The sequence below is a fragment of the Camarhynchus parvulus genome, chromosome 19 (genome assembly GCF_901933205.1).
Source record: "Camarhynchus parvulus chromosome 19, STF_HiC, whole genome shotgun sequence".
In the NCBI taxonomy this organism is placed as follows: Eukaryota; Metazoa; Chordata; class Aves; order Passeriformes; family Thraupidae; genus Camarhynchus; species Camarhynchus parvulus.
The window spans coordinates 6,021,837-6,034,106 of NC_044589.1; the positions used below are offsets into that span (position 1 = coordinate 6,021,837).

The 12,270-nt window shown below is 44.1% G+C and overlaps 1 protein-coding gene across 2 annotated transcripts; it reads left to right on the forward strand.

The window, feature by feature from the left end:
• Positions 1-746: 746 nt before the first annotated feature.
• Positions 747-11,722, forward strand: KCTD7 (potassium channel tetramerization domain containing 7). 2 transcript variants are annotated; one of them, XM_030962617.1, is made up of 6 exons: positions 747-805; positions 2,567-2,797; positions 4,812-5,004; positions 5,682-5,851; positions 7,761-7,939; positions 8,871-11,722. In XM_030962617.1, exons 2-6 carry the CDS (start codon positions 2,778-2,780, stop codon positions 9,245-9,247), a joined length of 939 nt encoding a protein of 312 aa, XP_030818477.1. In that variant the 5' UTR covers positions 747-805; positions 2,567-2,777; the 3' UTR covers positions 9,248-11,722. The 2 variants fall into 2 exon arrangements, with proteins under 2 accessions (XP_030818477.1, XP_030818476.1); XM_030962616.1 differs by having other exon boundaries at positions 760-897.
• Positions 11,723-12,270: the final 548 nt, after the last annotated feature.

Genomic DNA, 12,270 nt, shown 5'->3' on the forward strand with positions numbered 1-12,270 from the left:
GATGTGTTAGTTATAATTCAAGATATTGATGTGAGGGAAGATATGATCTCATGTCCTGAGTTTGGATCATATTTTAAGGTTTGCAATTTAATGCTTTTTGTTTGCTTTTAATAGCTGGGTGATGAAGAAATAGTAAATTGGAGTGTCCCACTGAGAGGTATAACGGGAGATTTGTTTGGTGTGAGTAGAAGTAGGTAATTTTAGACTCTTGAATTTGTTCCTTAACAGCAGTTTTATTCAGAGATGCTCTGCTGGGGGAAAACTGCTGTGAGTTGTACCCTAAAGTTTCGATCTTTAGGATACAATGTGGAACATGATTATTCCATAAGTAATTTTCGGGATGGTCGTTGTGGCTCAATTTCTGCTCCCCTCGCTGGTTCAGGGCGCTGAAGGCGGTTTCAACCTTCCCCAGGGGTTCGGAGAGGAGTTCGTGCCAAAACATTTGTATTTTCTCGCATTGTGGATCTGACAGAGTTTTGCTTTCCCTCCGTTTCTCCGTTTCTCGTGTGTGGTGCTGACAAACCCGCAGTGCCGTGAGGAAGGGCGGGCGATCCCCGCGCTGCCGGGGCCTCCCCTGGTGCCGCCTGAGGGCAGCGCGGCTCCCGAGGCCGCTCCTTCCCGCGCTCCGTACCCCGTTCATTCCCTGCGCTCCCCCGGAGCCGCGCGGCGCTGAGGGCTCGGGATCGCCCGGTGCCGCCGCCGGGGCGGCTCCTCCCGCCGGGACCCGGATGGGCCCGTACGTGACGCGGGGGCGCGGCCGCTCCCCCCGGGCCGGAGCGGAGCCGCGGCCGCGGGCGGGCAGCAGGTGAGCGCGGGCGGGGACAGCCGGCCCCGCTCCCCTCAGCCCTCCCTCGTCCCCTCCATCCCCGGCGGGGCTCCGCTACCGACCCGCGGCAGGTGAGGGAGCGGCGGGGAGGCCGCGGGGCTGGAGGGGTGAGGGGAGCGGGGGGACCGCGGCTGGGGCAGCCCCTCGCGAGCAGTGGTGCCGGTCAGGCTGTGTCACCCTGGCGAGGTGAGAGTTAGTTTTTAATTAGTTATGAATGAATTATTGGTTATTTGCCTGAGTGTTGGCGTGCCCGCCGCCTGGTTTGTGCTGCCCCTGTGGTGATGCCTGTGCTCCTACAGCTGTCAGACGGCTCTGAGAGCTGTGGGATTCTGTGAGGGGCAGTGGCAGCCCCGGTGTCCTGAGAGCTGTGGGATTCTGTGAGGGGCAGTGGCAGCCCCGGTGTCCTGAGAGCTGTGGGATTCCATAAGGGGCAGTGCCAGCCCCGGTGTCCTCAGAGCTCTGGGATTCCGTGAGGGGCAGTGCCAGCAGCAGCGAGCGCAGCCCTGCTGTCCTTCAGCCATGGTCACTCCAGCCCCCAGCCAGGTGTCCCTGCTGTCCTGCAGGGTCACTGGGATGGACAGTTCCATTCTGCCCATCCACACACCCTGTCTTTGCTCTCAGCTGCACAAGTTGAGTTACACAGCCCTTTCATCATACTCTGTGGTGTTGTTTGTGACTAGAGATGCTGGGATTTTACAGTCCAGGATTCTCCAGGCCAATGTATAACACAATTTATTGCCCTTTTCCAGGATGTTTCTTTGACACAGATTCATTGGAATTTACTGGATGTTGTGTCTTTTCCCTCTGTGCTCACACAAACCCTACAATCATCTGTGTCTCTTGAAGTTGGTGAAGTTTCCTAAATCAGGTCTCATTTACCCCAGTTTCTCCTTAAAAAGGGGGGAGCCTTCTAACAATCCAGTTGGTATCTCCCCAAGAAAGCACATCCCAAAGAGTTACCTTTGAACAGGAGTTTGTGTGGGACTCCTGTGATGTTCATCAGAGCCTTGATAGAAAATCCTTTGACTGTATAACCAATATGTCATTTTCTGTTGATATGTAACTTTATTGGGTTTGTAACTTTGCCAACACTGGTGCAGAAGATATTTAAGAAAATACCTCAGAAGGTATTTAAGAAAAAGTTGTTTAAACCAATATGGGTAAGTTGAGAGAACAGCAGAGCCTTGAAAAGCTTTTATAAATCTCAGCATCAAGCCCAATTCAAGGGTGCTGTCATTCTCTGGGGAATGAAGGCAAACTGGCAGGGCCAGCTCATTTACTGAGCTGTCCCCAGCAAAGCTCCAGGAAGCAATCCCTGCTTTTAAATGACAGGTGGAAGGACTGGAAGGGGGCATTTCTGGTAGAGTTGGATGTTGCTGTTGTGATATTTGATTTAATGATAGTTTTATTTATTGATGGTGTTTTCTGTTGATCTAGACCTATATGTATTTGAAAGTGAAATGGAGGCATTTGCTTAGTTTAAATATATAAATTCTGTAAATTTAATGAGAGATGTAACAAGGGAATATTTCTACACATAGTTAAAAATAATTATTGTAGGTGCTTTTAGTGCAAAGAAAAGGATCAGCCCAGGTTTGGATGGGGCTTGGAGCAACCTGGTCTGTGGACATGGCAGGGACGTGGAAGTGAATGATCCTTAAGGTCCCCAGACTATTCTGGGGTTCAGATGGGTGTGTTTTCTTCATGAAATGCAGAGATTAACTTGTGGTTTTCTTTCAGGAGGACTCTGCTCCTGTCAGCACAGCTGTTTTACTGCTCCCTGAGTGAACAGGTGAAGCCAACCCAGAGAGGGATTTCACTCCCCTTTTAATGAACATCAGAAAACAGGTTCAACTTGTCACTCATTGATCTTTTTATTGCCACTCCTTGTTCTCCGAATCCTGCTCTCATCATGGCCTAAACCTCATTATTGAGGGGTTGTTCTGTGTGGATGTTCCAATGGCACAGAAGGTTGGTATCCTGAGCACAACACAATTAATGCTGTCTGATGGCTTTTTTTCTTAAACCTTGGAGGAGATTATGAAAGAGGGAGAAAAATCTCTTTTCCTCAGGCCTTTAGCTCTGTTAGGAAAGAGGCCCTTTTTGGTGCAGTGCCAAATGGATGAACTTACCCCAAAAACCCATCCTGTGGTCAATGATGCTGATACAGTTAATGGAGTGAATGTTGTTTATTCATACTAAACTCCATTTAGTGAAATCTATGGGACATCCTTGAAAAATGCAGACCAAGAACATATTTTTGGTCAATCTTTTGTTCTTTTGAGTACTGTAAAGAGAGCTAGAAATAGCAGCCAAAGCACTGGTGTCAAGTGGCAGCTTTATAAATAATACTTTCACAGTAAATACAAGCTCAGTCTGAATTTTTGACTGCATCTTATAAATGCTGATCTGCAAACTTTTTCTGGCTGATAATTTGTTTACCTCCTTAAAGGAATCCATAACAAAAGAGTCTTTCATTTATATTTTGTCTGTTCTTTATCTGTGAGGCACAGTTGAGTTGTTTTGATAACTGATGATGTCAGAATAAAATTTGTTTTAGGACAAATATTAAAATTGTTAATAGGGTGTGGCCCTTCAGAAGCTCTTCCATCCTTATTTATCTGCCTGTGCATTGGGCTGGGGTGGAAAAATGATTCTGAACTGTAGAGAAGAGAAATGAAATCCCTCTCTGGGCTGAGCCAACCCTCTTAATGATGTTTGGAACTTCACAGTAGCTACTTATCTGTGTTTATTAGGGTGTTAAACAGGATCTAGGATTCATCTCCAAATTTTGTGGACACTCCCACAGAATGTGGAGATTTTGAGGAGATGTGGAGATGATCAGGTCTCCATGAAGCACCTGTTTTGCTCAGGAGCATCCCAGCTCTGTCTGGGTTCCCTCTGAACTCAATATTTCCTTTAAGAGCTGAGATCCAACAGTGTGCACAATGACTGTTAGCAGCATTATTAAGGCAGATTTTTAAAATTTTATGTCATTTTTTATTCCTGATTTTGAGGGGAAGCATCCTTGAGTTAATAAATAAATATTCCAGATGTGCTTGTGCAAATAATCCTCCTCTTTCTGTATTTTATAGTGATTTGAGAGAAGGTTTGGAGGTGGAGAAAGCCTCTGGTGGTGGAATGTCTTTGTTAGGGAGTAGCGATGCTGCTGGAGAACAGGGATTTTACATAACGCAGTGTAAGGAGAGCAGCGGGCTTCTCTTTCAATTATTATTTTTATCGTGCACTCTGTCAGTGCATCCCATTCTCCGCTGAGGATGGACTGAGAAGCCTTGGAGGAGTTAAATCCAGTTGATAATTAGCAGCGTGCTAAGGAGAGTTAAATATTCGTGTCTCACATGCGCGTCCGTGTGTGCTGTGAGAGTTAAATATTCGTGTCTCACATCCCGTGTGTGCTGTGCTGTGTTGTGCTGTGATGCAGCGGGCAGGGAAACGCCTGCTTTCCCCGGCTGCTGAGAAATCCCGCTTTTCCCATTTCCCAGGGAATTCCAGAGCCCTCCCCGTGCCCGTCCCCGCTGCCGGCGAGCGGCTGAAGGTGACAGACGGAGCCGGGTGTCGCCAATGTGGCAGGGACGCGTCCCTGCATCCCGCCCCTGGCAGGGCCGTGTTCCTGCATCCCGCCCCTGGCGAGGGACAGGCTGGGACAGCGGCCACCCAAATTCTCCCAGCAAATGACATTTTCCTGCAAAGCCGCGCCGGAGCCAATCGCTCCCTGCACCGTGCAGCCAATGGATGCCGGGCTCTTCCAGCCCCTGCCAGCGGCTCGGCGGCTGGAGGGCCTCGGACCAGCTGTCCCCGCAGCCTCTCCGGGGGTGCCCGGCATCCCTGCTCATCCCTGCTCCTCCTCCTCATCCTCCCGGGAATAACGCCGCTGCTGCTGGGAGCGCTCGGGGTGACGCGGCCGCTGCGGGGAGCGCGCCGGCGATTGGGGTAATCCGGGTGATTAATTTGGGTCTCCCTTCAGCACTGCCACGGCCTCCTACCCAGCAGAGCTGCTCCCCAGAGCCAGAGGGATGGTGGTAGTCACGGGGCAGAGCAAAGCGAGTGCCACCCCGGATGATGCCATGTCGAGCTCGGATGCAGAGGATGATTTCCAAGAGCCGGCCACTCCCACCGCCACCCAAGCAGGACAAGCGCTACCTCTGCTGCCCCAGCAGGTAAGAGCTCACCTGAGACGGGGATGATCGCGGCAGCACAGGCTGCTCAGCTACTGAGGAATTCAGGATTTCCTTGTGGGGCTTAACACGTTTGAATAAAACTCAGTCTCTTGAAGGTATTTGAGTAGCTCGGCAGCTTTACTTACAAGTTCCATCCAGGTTTGGTCTTGAGACATGCAGCTAAGTGTTTATTCTGGTCCTTATGATAGCCTGGGATGTGATAGTAAGATTTTAGGTCTGATATAAACAAATGCATTTTTTTTTTTTTTTTTTGCAGTGTATAGTATAGTCTGGTTTGTAAAGGAACCAGCAGAGTGCAAATCCCGAGGTTGACTGGAGATTTCTTCCCTTTTTTTTTTCTCTCTGTGTAAGGCTGGGAAAGAGGTTTTGTTTTGTTCTTTCCTTTCCCCAAAAGAGCCAAGAGGAGGCATTAATATCTCAAATATCTGCCACTCCAGCTGAGTGATTTCTCCTGTTTCAGATTCCCAGCTACAATTAAACCACTCCCTGATTCCTCCCAGCAGCCAAACATCCAAATTTTCACCCCTCAGAGCTCCCTGATCCGTGGCAGTGGGGCAGGAACCACACATTGGCAAACTGCAAGCACATTTTGGCAGCTGTGCTGTCACCTGCAGAGGACTGGCAGCTCCTTTCTGATGTCCTGGTTGCTTTTGCAGTTCCCAGAAGTTGTCCCACTGAACGTCGGGGGGATGTTCTTCACCACCAGGCTGTCCACGCTGCGCAGGTACGAGGACACCATGCTGGCAGCCATGTTCAGCGGCAGGCACTACATCCCCACGGACGCCGAGGGCAGGTACTTCATCGACAGGGATGGCACCTACTTCGGGTACGTGTGCAGTGTGCTTTTATACTTTGTAATACTTTGTAATTGTTTTGGTTTTGTATCCCAGTTGTTTTCCCAAATGGTTTACCTCGGATTGTACCTCCTCTCTTTACCTGTGTAATCCCTTTGCTGAGATCATCCCCAGATCCCCACCCTGGCTCTCTGTCAGTCACTCAGCATCCCGTCCCCTCCATCTAGAACTTTCTGTCCAGGATGTTGAGTGATTGGCCAGAGGTCAGGGGTCAACCCCCCAAGTGTTACCCCATACACTGACCTAAATGTCCATTTCTCAGTATCTAGACCTTAATTTTTCTTATTGGTTAGTAAAATGTTATCTTCTTATGTTTCCACCTCCCTTTAAATGTAACCTTTTAAACTTGTTTTTAACAGCCCTTTTCCTTAAAGTGCAGCATTTAACATTGCATACCTTCAAAGCATCACAGGATGCAGTTAAAAATTCTTTGTGCAATGGGAAAAGAAAAACAAGAAATGCTTTGGATTTCTGCATTGTCTCCCCTAGAGTATCTCTTTGAATTTGTGCATTGTCTCCCCTAGAGTATCTCCTTTCAGGGCATCAAGTTGTTTGGATGGTTTAAAGAAGTGTTTGGAAATAGGAAACTCCTTGCACAGCACTGGGTTTGAATTGATATTCAGTATCTGTAAGGAAGAGGGAATGGAAGGAATGAATCTAGGATTCTTACACAGTTGAAAATATGATGTTTTCAATCTTTAAATGGGATATAACTGCTAAAATAAAGCACAAGCCTTTAAAGAATTTCTATTTCTAAATTATTTTTGTTGGTAGTGCCATATTCCTTCACCTCCAGGATTCCTTCCTTCCTGCTCAGCTTTTATTTTTAATTAAACTAACCATGATTACTAATGCTGTGTTTGAATTGGGATGAGATTGCTAAAAAAACTGATCAGTGTTCATGGGTTCGGGTCTTTGCCCAAAGAGCACATTGCAATTTATTCCAAATTTCTCGTTGCTCCTTTATAGACATTTCCTTATTGCCTTCAACAGAGGAGCATTGAATTATTTTCAAAGTACTTTTGGGTTGTACCATAATCTGAGACAGAGGTAGATTAAACCACTGTGTTTATTCTAAAATAATTTGTGCCTTTACATGAGGCAATTGTTGGAAAATCAATTAATTTGTAATGTTATCAACCTCAATTGAAAAGACAGCTGGAAAAGAGAGCCAGGTTAGCAGGTGCTGTATTTGTTGTCATTCTAAGATTGCAGTAATGCTTCTTTAATTTGATAAGGTTTTCTTGGTTAACACTTATAAAGTGATTTTTTTGTTTATTTGATAAGGGTTTTGTTGGTTAATACTTATAAAGTGATTTCTCTCTCTGTCAAAAGATCCTGTTGCTGAACAGTGTTTCAGAACTACAAGGAAATGTTCTGTCTCTTTTTTAAAAATTCTGATTATTGTTCTGTAAATTGCCCTGATCTGTGATGAGAAACCTCCTTTGCAGATGTCCCATCCATTCAGCTGGATCTGTGTGGAATAAAATGTCCATGAAAATGATTCTCTGGGAAAATGCAGAAGTTTATTTTGTCCCAGACCTAAATTTGAAATGCAGTGACCACAATTTCTTTCCCATGAAACACTCTGGCCTCTTCTGTGTTATAAATGGTTTCCTCCACAATGAATGTTTGGTTTAAAATCCACTGATATTTTTTCAAATGAGTTTTGACATCAGCTGAGGCAAAATGTGAAATAATGGCTTGGAAAGCTGAACGTGGCAAACGGTTTTACAAACAAATGTTGGGAATAAGGCTCATTTGTTTCAGTTACTGTCTCAATAGAGCAAACAGTGAATATGCAGCATTTCCTGTCCTTTCCCACCTGCAGCAGTTTTGGCAGAAATGTGTTTGTTAATGATATTTTTGCCTTTTTTTTAGAGACATACTAAACTTCCTACGATCTGGTGACCTGCCCCCCCGAGAGCGAGTGAGGTCAGTGTACAAGGAAGCTCAGTATTATTCCATAGGACCCTTGCTAGACAATCTAGAGGATATCCAGCCTCTTAAAGGAGAAAAAGTTAGACAAGCTTTCCTGGGCCTAATGCCATATTACAAAGGTAAATAAACAAAGTAGCACTGACTGTTTCTTCTAGTGGGATTGCAGTGTTAAACCTCGTGCTTTCAGTCTGCTTTCAGCTCCCAGACTGAGCCCATTGCAGCTGGGAAGTTTATTCTGTATTTTTATGCTGTTTGGATCTTTGAGGTCGCCACATCCTGCTGCATCCTAGGGTGTGGATTTGTGTGCTTAGAAAGGAGCAAGGTTAGGCTGTAATGTTATCAAATGAGAGGGTTTGTCTGCCTTTGTTCTGTCAGGACTTGCAAAGGAATAAACTTGGCCTTGTGGAGAGGCCAGATCACTTGGGCATGTAATAAAGCCACCAATCTCAGCAGATAACCGAGATTGATTTGATTATTCTGTATTTTATATAATTATATAGTAATTTTTGTGTATGTATTTAATATAATAAGGCAACAAAGCTCAGCAGACAACCGAGATTGATTTGATTATTCTATATTTTACATATATATTATATAATCTATAATTTTTATTATATATATTATATGTAATTATATAACATATAAACAATAATATATTAATTATGTAATTATATATTAATTCATATATATTTTTATATTATAAGGCCCCAAGCTCACCAGATAACGGAGATTGATTTTAGTATTCTGTATCTTATTTTATAAATAATATATATTATCATATATAATTTTTATTATGTATATTATATATGTAGTTATATAAAAATATATTAATTATGTAATTATATAATATATTGATTTATATATATATTTTCTATAATAAGGCTATCAAGCTCACCAGATAATGAGATTGATTGGATTATTCTATATTTTGCTACATGCTGCTAATATGATGCTGAGAACAGCTGCAGTGAAATGTTTCACATGAAATAATTGCTTTTGATCTCTTTCCCTCGTCCCTTCCTCGGGACCCTCAATCTGTGTCTTTTCCAGACCACCTGGAGCGGATAATCGAGATCGCCAAGCTGCGAGCCATGCAGAGGAAGGCCAGGTTTGCCAAGCTCAAGGTGTGCGTGTTCAAGGAGGAGATGCCCATCACTCCCTACGAGTGCCCCCACTTCAACTCCCTGCGCTTCGAGCGCAGCGAGAGCGAGGCCAAGCTCTTTGAGCACCACTGCGAGGTGGACGTGTCCTTTGGGCCCTGGGAGGCCGTGGCCGACGTCTACGACCTCCTGCACTGCATCGTCAGTGACCTGTCTGCCCGCGGCATCACCGTGGAGCACCAGTGCATCGGCGTCTGCGACAAGCACCTCATCAACCACTACTACTGCAAGCGCCCCATCTACGAGTTCAAGATCACCTGGTGGTGAGCAGGGGGCACAGCAAAGGGTCAGGGGACTCCCCAAGGACAAATGTGCTTTCAGGGTCACCTGGTGGTGGTATGGTGGCACATCGAGGGGTGAAAGGATCCTAAAGGACAAATGTTCTTTCAAGATCGCCTTATGGTGAGTGTGGTGACATAGCAAGAGGTGAAAGGACTCCTAGAGGACAAATGTTCTTTCAGGATTGCTTCGTGGTGGCACTGAGGGGTGAAAGGACTTGTAAAGGACAAATGTTTATTCAAGATAATCTGCTGGTGAGTTGTGTTGGCACTGAGGGGTGAAAGGACTTCTAAAGGACAAATGTTCTTTCAATATCACCTTGTGGTGGCACATCGAGGGGTGAAAGGACTTCTAGAGGACAAATCTTCTTTCAAGATCACCTTGTGGTGAGTTGTGGTGGCACTGAGGGGTGAAAGGACTTCTAGAGGACAAATGTGCTTTCATCATTGCCTTGTGGTGAGTGTGGTGGCACTGAGGGGTGAAAGGATCCTAAAGATCAAATGTTCTTTCAAGATCACCTTGTGGTAGCACTGAGGAGTGAAAGGATCCTAAAGGACAAATGTTCTTTCAAGATAACCTTGTGGTGAGTGTGGTGGCACTTAAAGGACAAATGTTCTCGGCAGTTGCCTTGCTGCTCACATTCCTTGGGATCAGCCTGCTGGCAGAGGTTGGGAAAACCTCTGGAAACTTGAAAAACCAGCCTGAAATCAGACTGTTGGCTCAGGTACCTTAACGAGGCACAAAACAAAATCACCTCATGCAAAGGACGGAGGGGAGTGGCTGAACATCTGCTCAAAGGTGCCACCAACCACGTGGCTTCAGGATGGAATTGCAGATTTTTCCTGCATTTTTGGGAATCTGGGGTGCTACTAAAGCTGACGTTTCAGTTTTACCCTCTTAGAAATGTTTTAGTTCCTCCTTCAGCTTTATGAAGTTTGAGTCACACCCAACACAAAGATCTGGAAATGTCATTTTGATGTACTAGATAATTAAAAAAAAAAAAGGAATATTCCTTATATATTATTAATTGTTGTCAGGGTTAAGCTGTATTTCTTTTTTAATTAAGAATCTACGTTGTGAATTATAATGTTGTACTTCAATTATTTCTGTTGTTATCAAAAGGAATAGCAGATCTGGAATATATTCCTTAATGCTTTTAGGAATAATAACTGTTCATGGAAGACTTGTGCCTGTTTTTAGCCTTAGAAATTTTAAATGTTTACAATATCTACAAAAAAAAAAGCTCTTTAGAATCAGGTCATTTGCATTTGCAAAGGCTTTTGGTAAATGAGAAAACCCTGTCTGTATGTTCCTATTAGCAGTAGTAAGAGGAATATTTAATGTATATTATTTTATTACTGACTCTTTTTACATTCTGTGATATTAAACTTTATTTTAAAGTCAGATGATATTAGACAAGTGCTTCCTTCACCTCACCTTTTTCAGACAATTAAATCTTAATTTTATCCTTCTTCTTGACCCTTCTTGGTGTCATAGAAGGAAAAACAAAATTCAAACTTCATATTCAGATACTTCTCCACTCTAAAGCAGTAGGAAATTCCTTTCCATGCTGGAAGAGGCAGCCACTGCAGAATCATACTTTCTTCAGAAGGTCATTTTTGTACTTCTGACACGAGCAACCACATCCCAAATTTCAACTACTGAATTCAGCCCAAAACTGAGAGGGAGAAAAGTCTGAAAATCTTATTGTTTTGTGAGGTACAGAAAACCTCAACCCCCTTGGAGTGGCTTCAAAATAATCTTAAAGAGAAAGAAAAAGGAAATATTTGTATATTGCATTCCATTGGATTAATTAAAAAGCTAATTACTGATATAATTAAAGGATTTGTAGCTTCATTTTACCCTGGACAATTTATAGACCCCACTGGCTTTAAGTTGTGGTTGGCATTACTGAGCCCTGAAGATGTTTTTAGGTTTTCACACACTGCACAGAGGACCCAAGATAGTTCTAAATTTTGGGCTATGAAAAAAAAAATCCCTCCAGTCTTTCCATTATCTTTCTGCAAAGAAGCTGATTTCAGAGGATAATTCTATCTCCTGTATATAATTCTCTAACTGGAAATCACTTTCCAGAACAGCAGTTCATAGTTCATTTTACTTACACGAGCTTAGTATAAGTTTACCTCCACTCTCACTGTGACTTTTATAAATGGATTTTGTTTTGCTGAATTATAAATTGTATGTGTCTATGCATTGTAACCCGTAATGCCTTTGAAAATCCAGCCTGGATGCTAATGATCAGGGTTTGGAATTATCTCCAAATGTGTTTTGTTAAAAATTATGTTGATGTGTGATGTTCAATACTGTGAGTGCTGCAGTGTATTATTTCTTAATACTTTTGACTTTTCAGTTCAGGTAATATACAATCTGTATGTTTTTTATTTAAAACACATAGAAGAAAACGTGGATATAAAGGTTGTGTTGTGCAATAAATTATGATACTGAAAATTTGGAATTCTGGCTCATCTGGTCTGCAGCCACTGCTGTGTCTTTCCTCACCTTCCCTGGGATTTGAGTGTCCTTTGCCTGGCTGCAAATGAAAATCAAGCCAGGAATCTCTGTCCTGGGCTGTTTTAATGGCATTCAGGTGTTTATTATCATTTCTGAGCAGAGGCACTGGAGCAGCGTGTGCTCAGGGACCGGCTGGGATGGATCATTGCAATGACTGATCCCATCCTTCCCTCCCCACCCACCCATCCCTGTGACACAGCGCAGCAGCTGCCTCTGCTTCTGCAGTGCTCAAAAAGAACCTTTCTGCCTCTGTTCAGAAGAATTTCCCCTTGTTCTGAAGTAATCTCCTTCTGTCCATCTGTCCATCTGAAGCACTCCCTGTCTCACAGTGGGATGTCCGTGCTGAGAAAAAAAAAAAAAAAAAAAGGAGATGGAAACAAGAACAAGCACACAACAATGTGGAATTGAGCACGGAAAGAGGAGTTTGAAAGAGCAGGGGATATTTTTATATGTCCCCAAGGCAGCTCTGGGGTGCTCGT

Bases quoted from the DNA above. Each gene is read 5' to 3' on its own strand.
- KCTD7 (XM_030962617.1), top strand. From the start codon at position 2,778: ATGTTCCAATGGCACAGAAG. The intron at 2,798-4,811 runs GTTGGTATCCTG...GTCTCCCTTCAG, and splicing joins ATGTTCCAATGGCACAGAAG to CACTGCCACGGCCTCCTACC. The intron at 7,940-8,870 runs GTAAATAAACAA...TGTCTTTTCCAG, and splicing joins CCTAATGCCATATTACAAAG to ACCACCTGGAGCGGATAATC.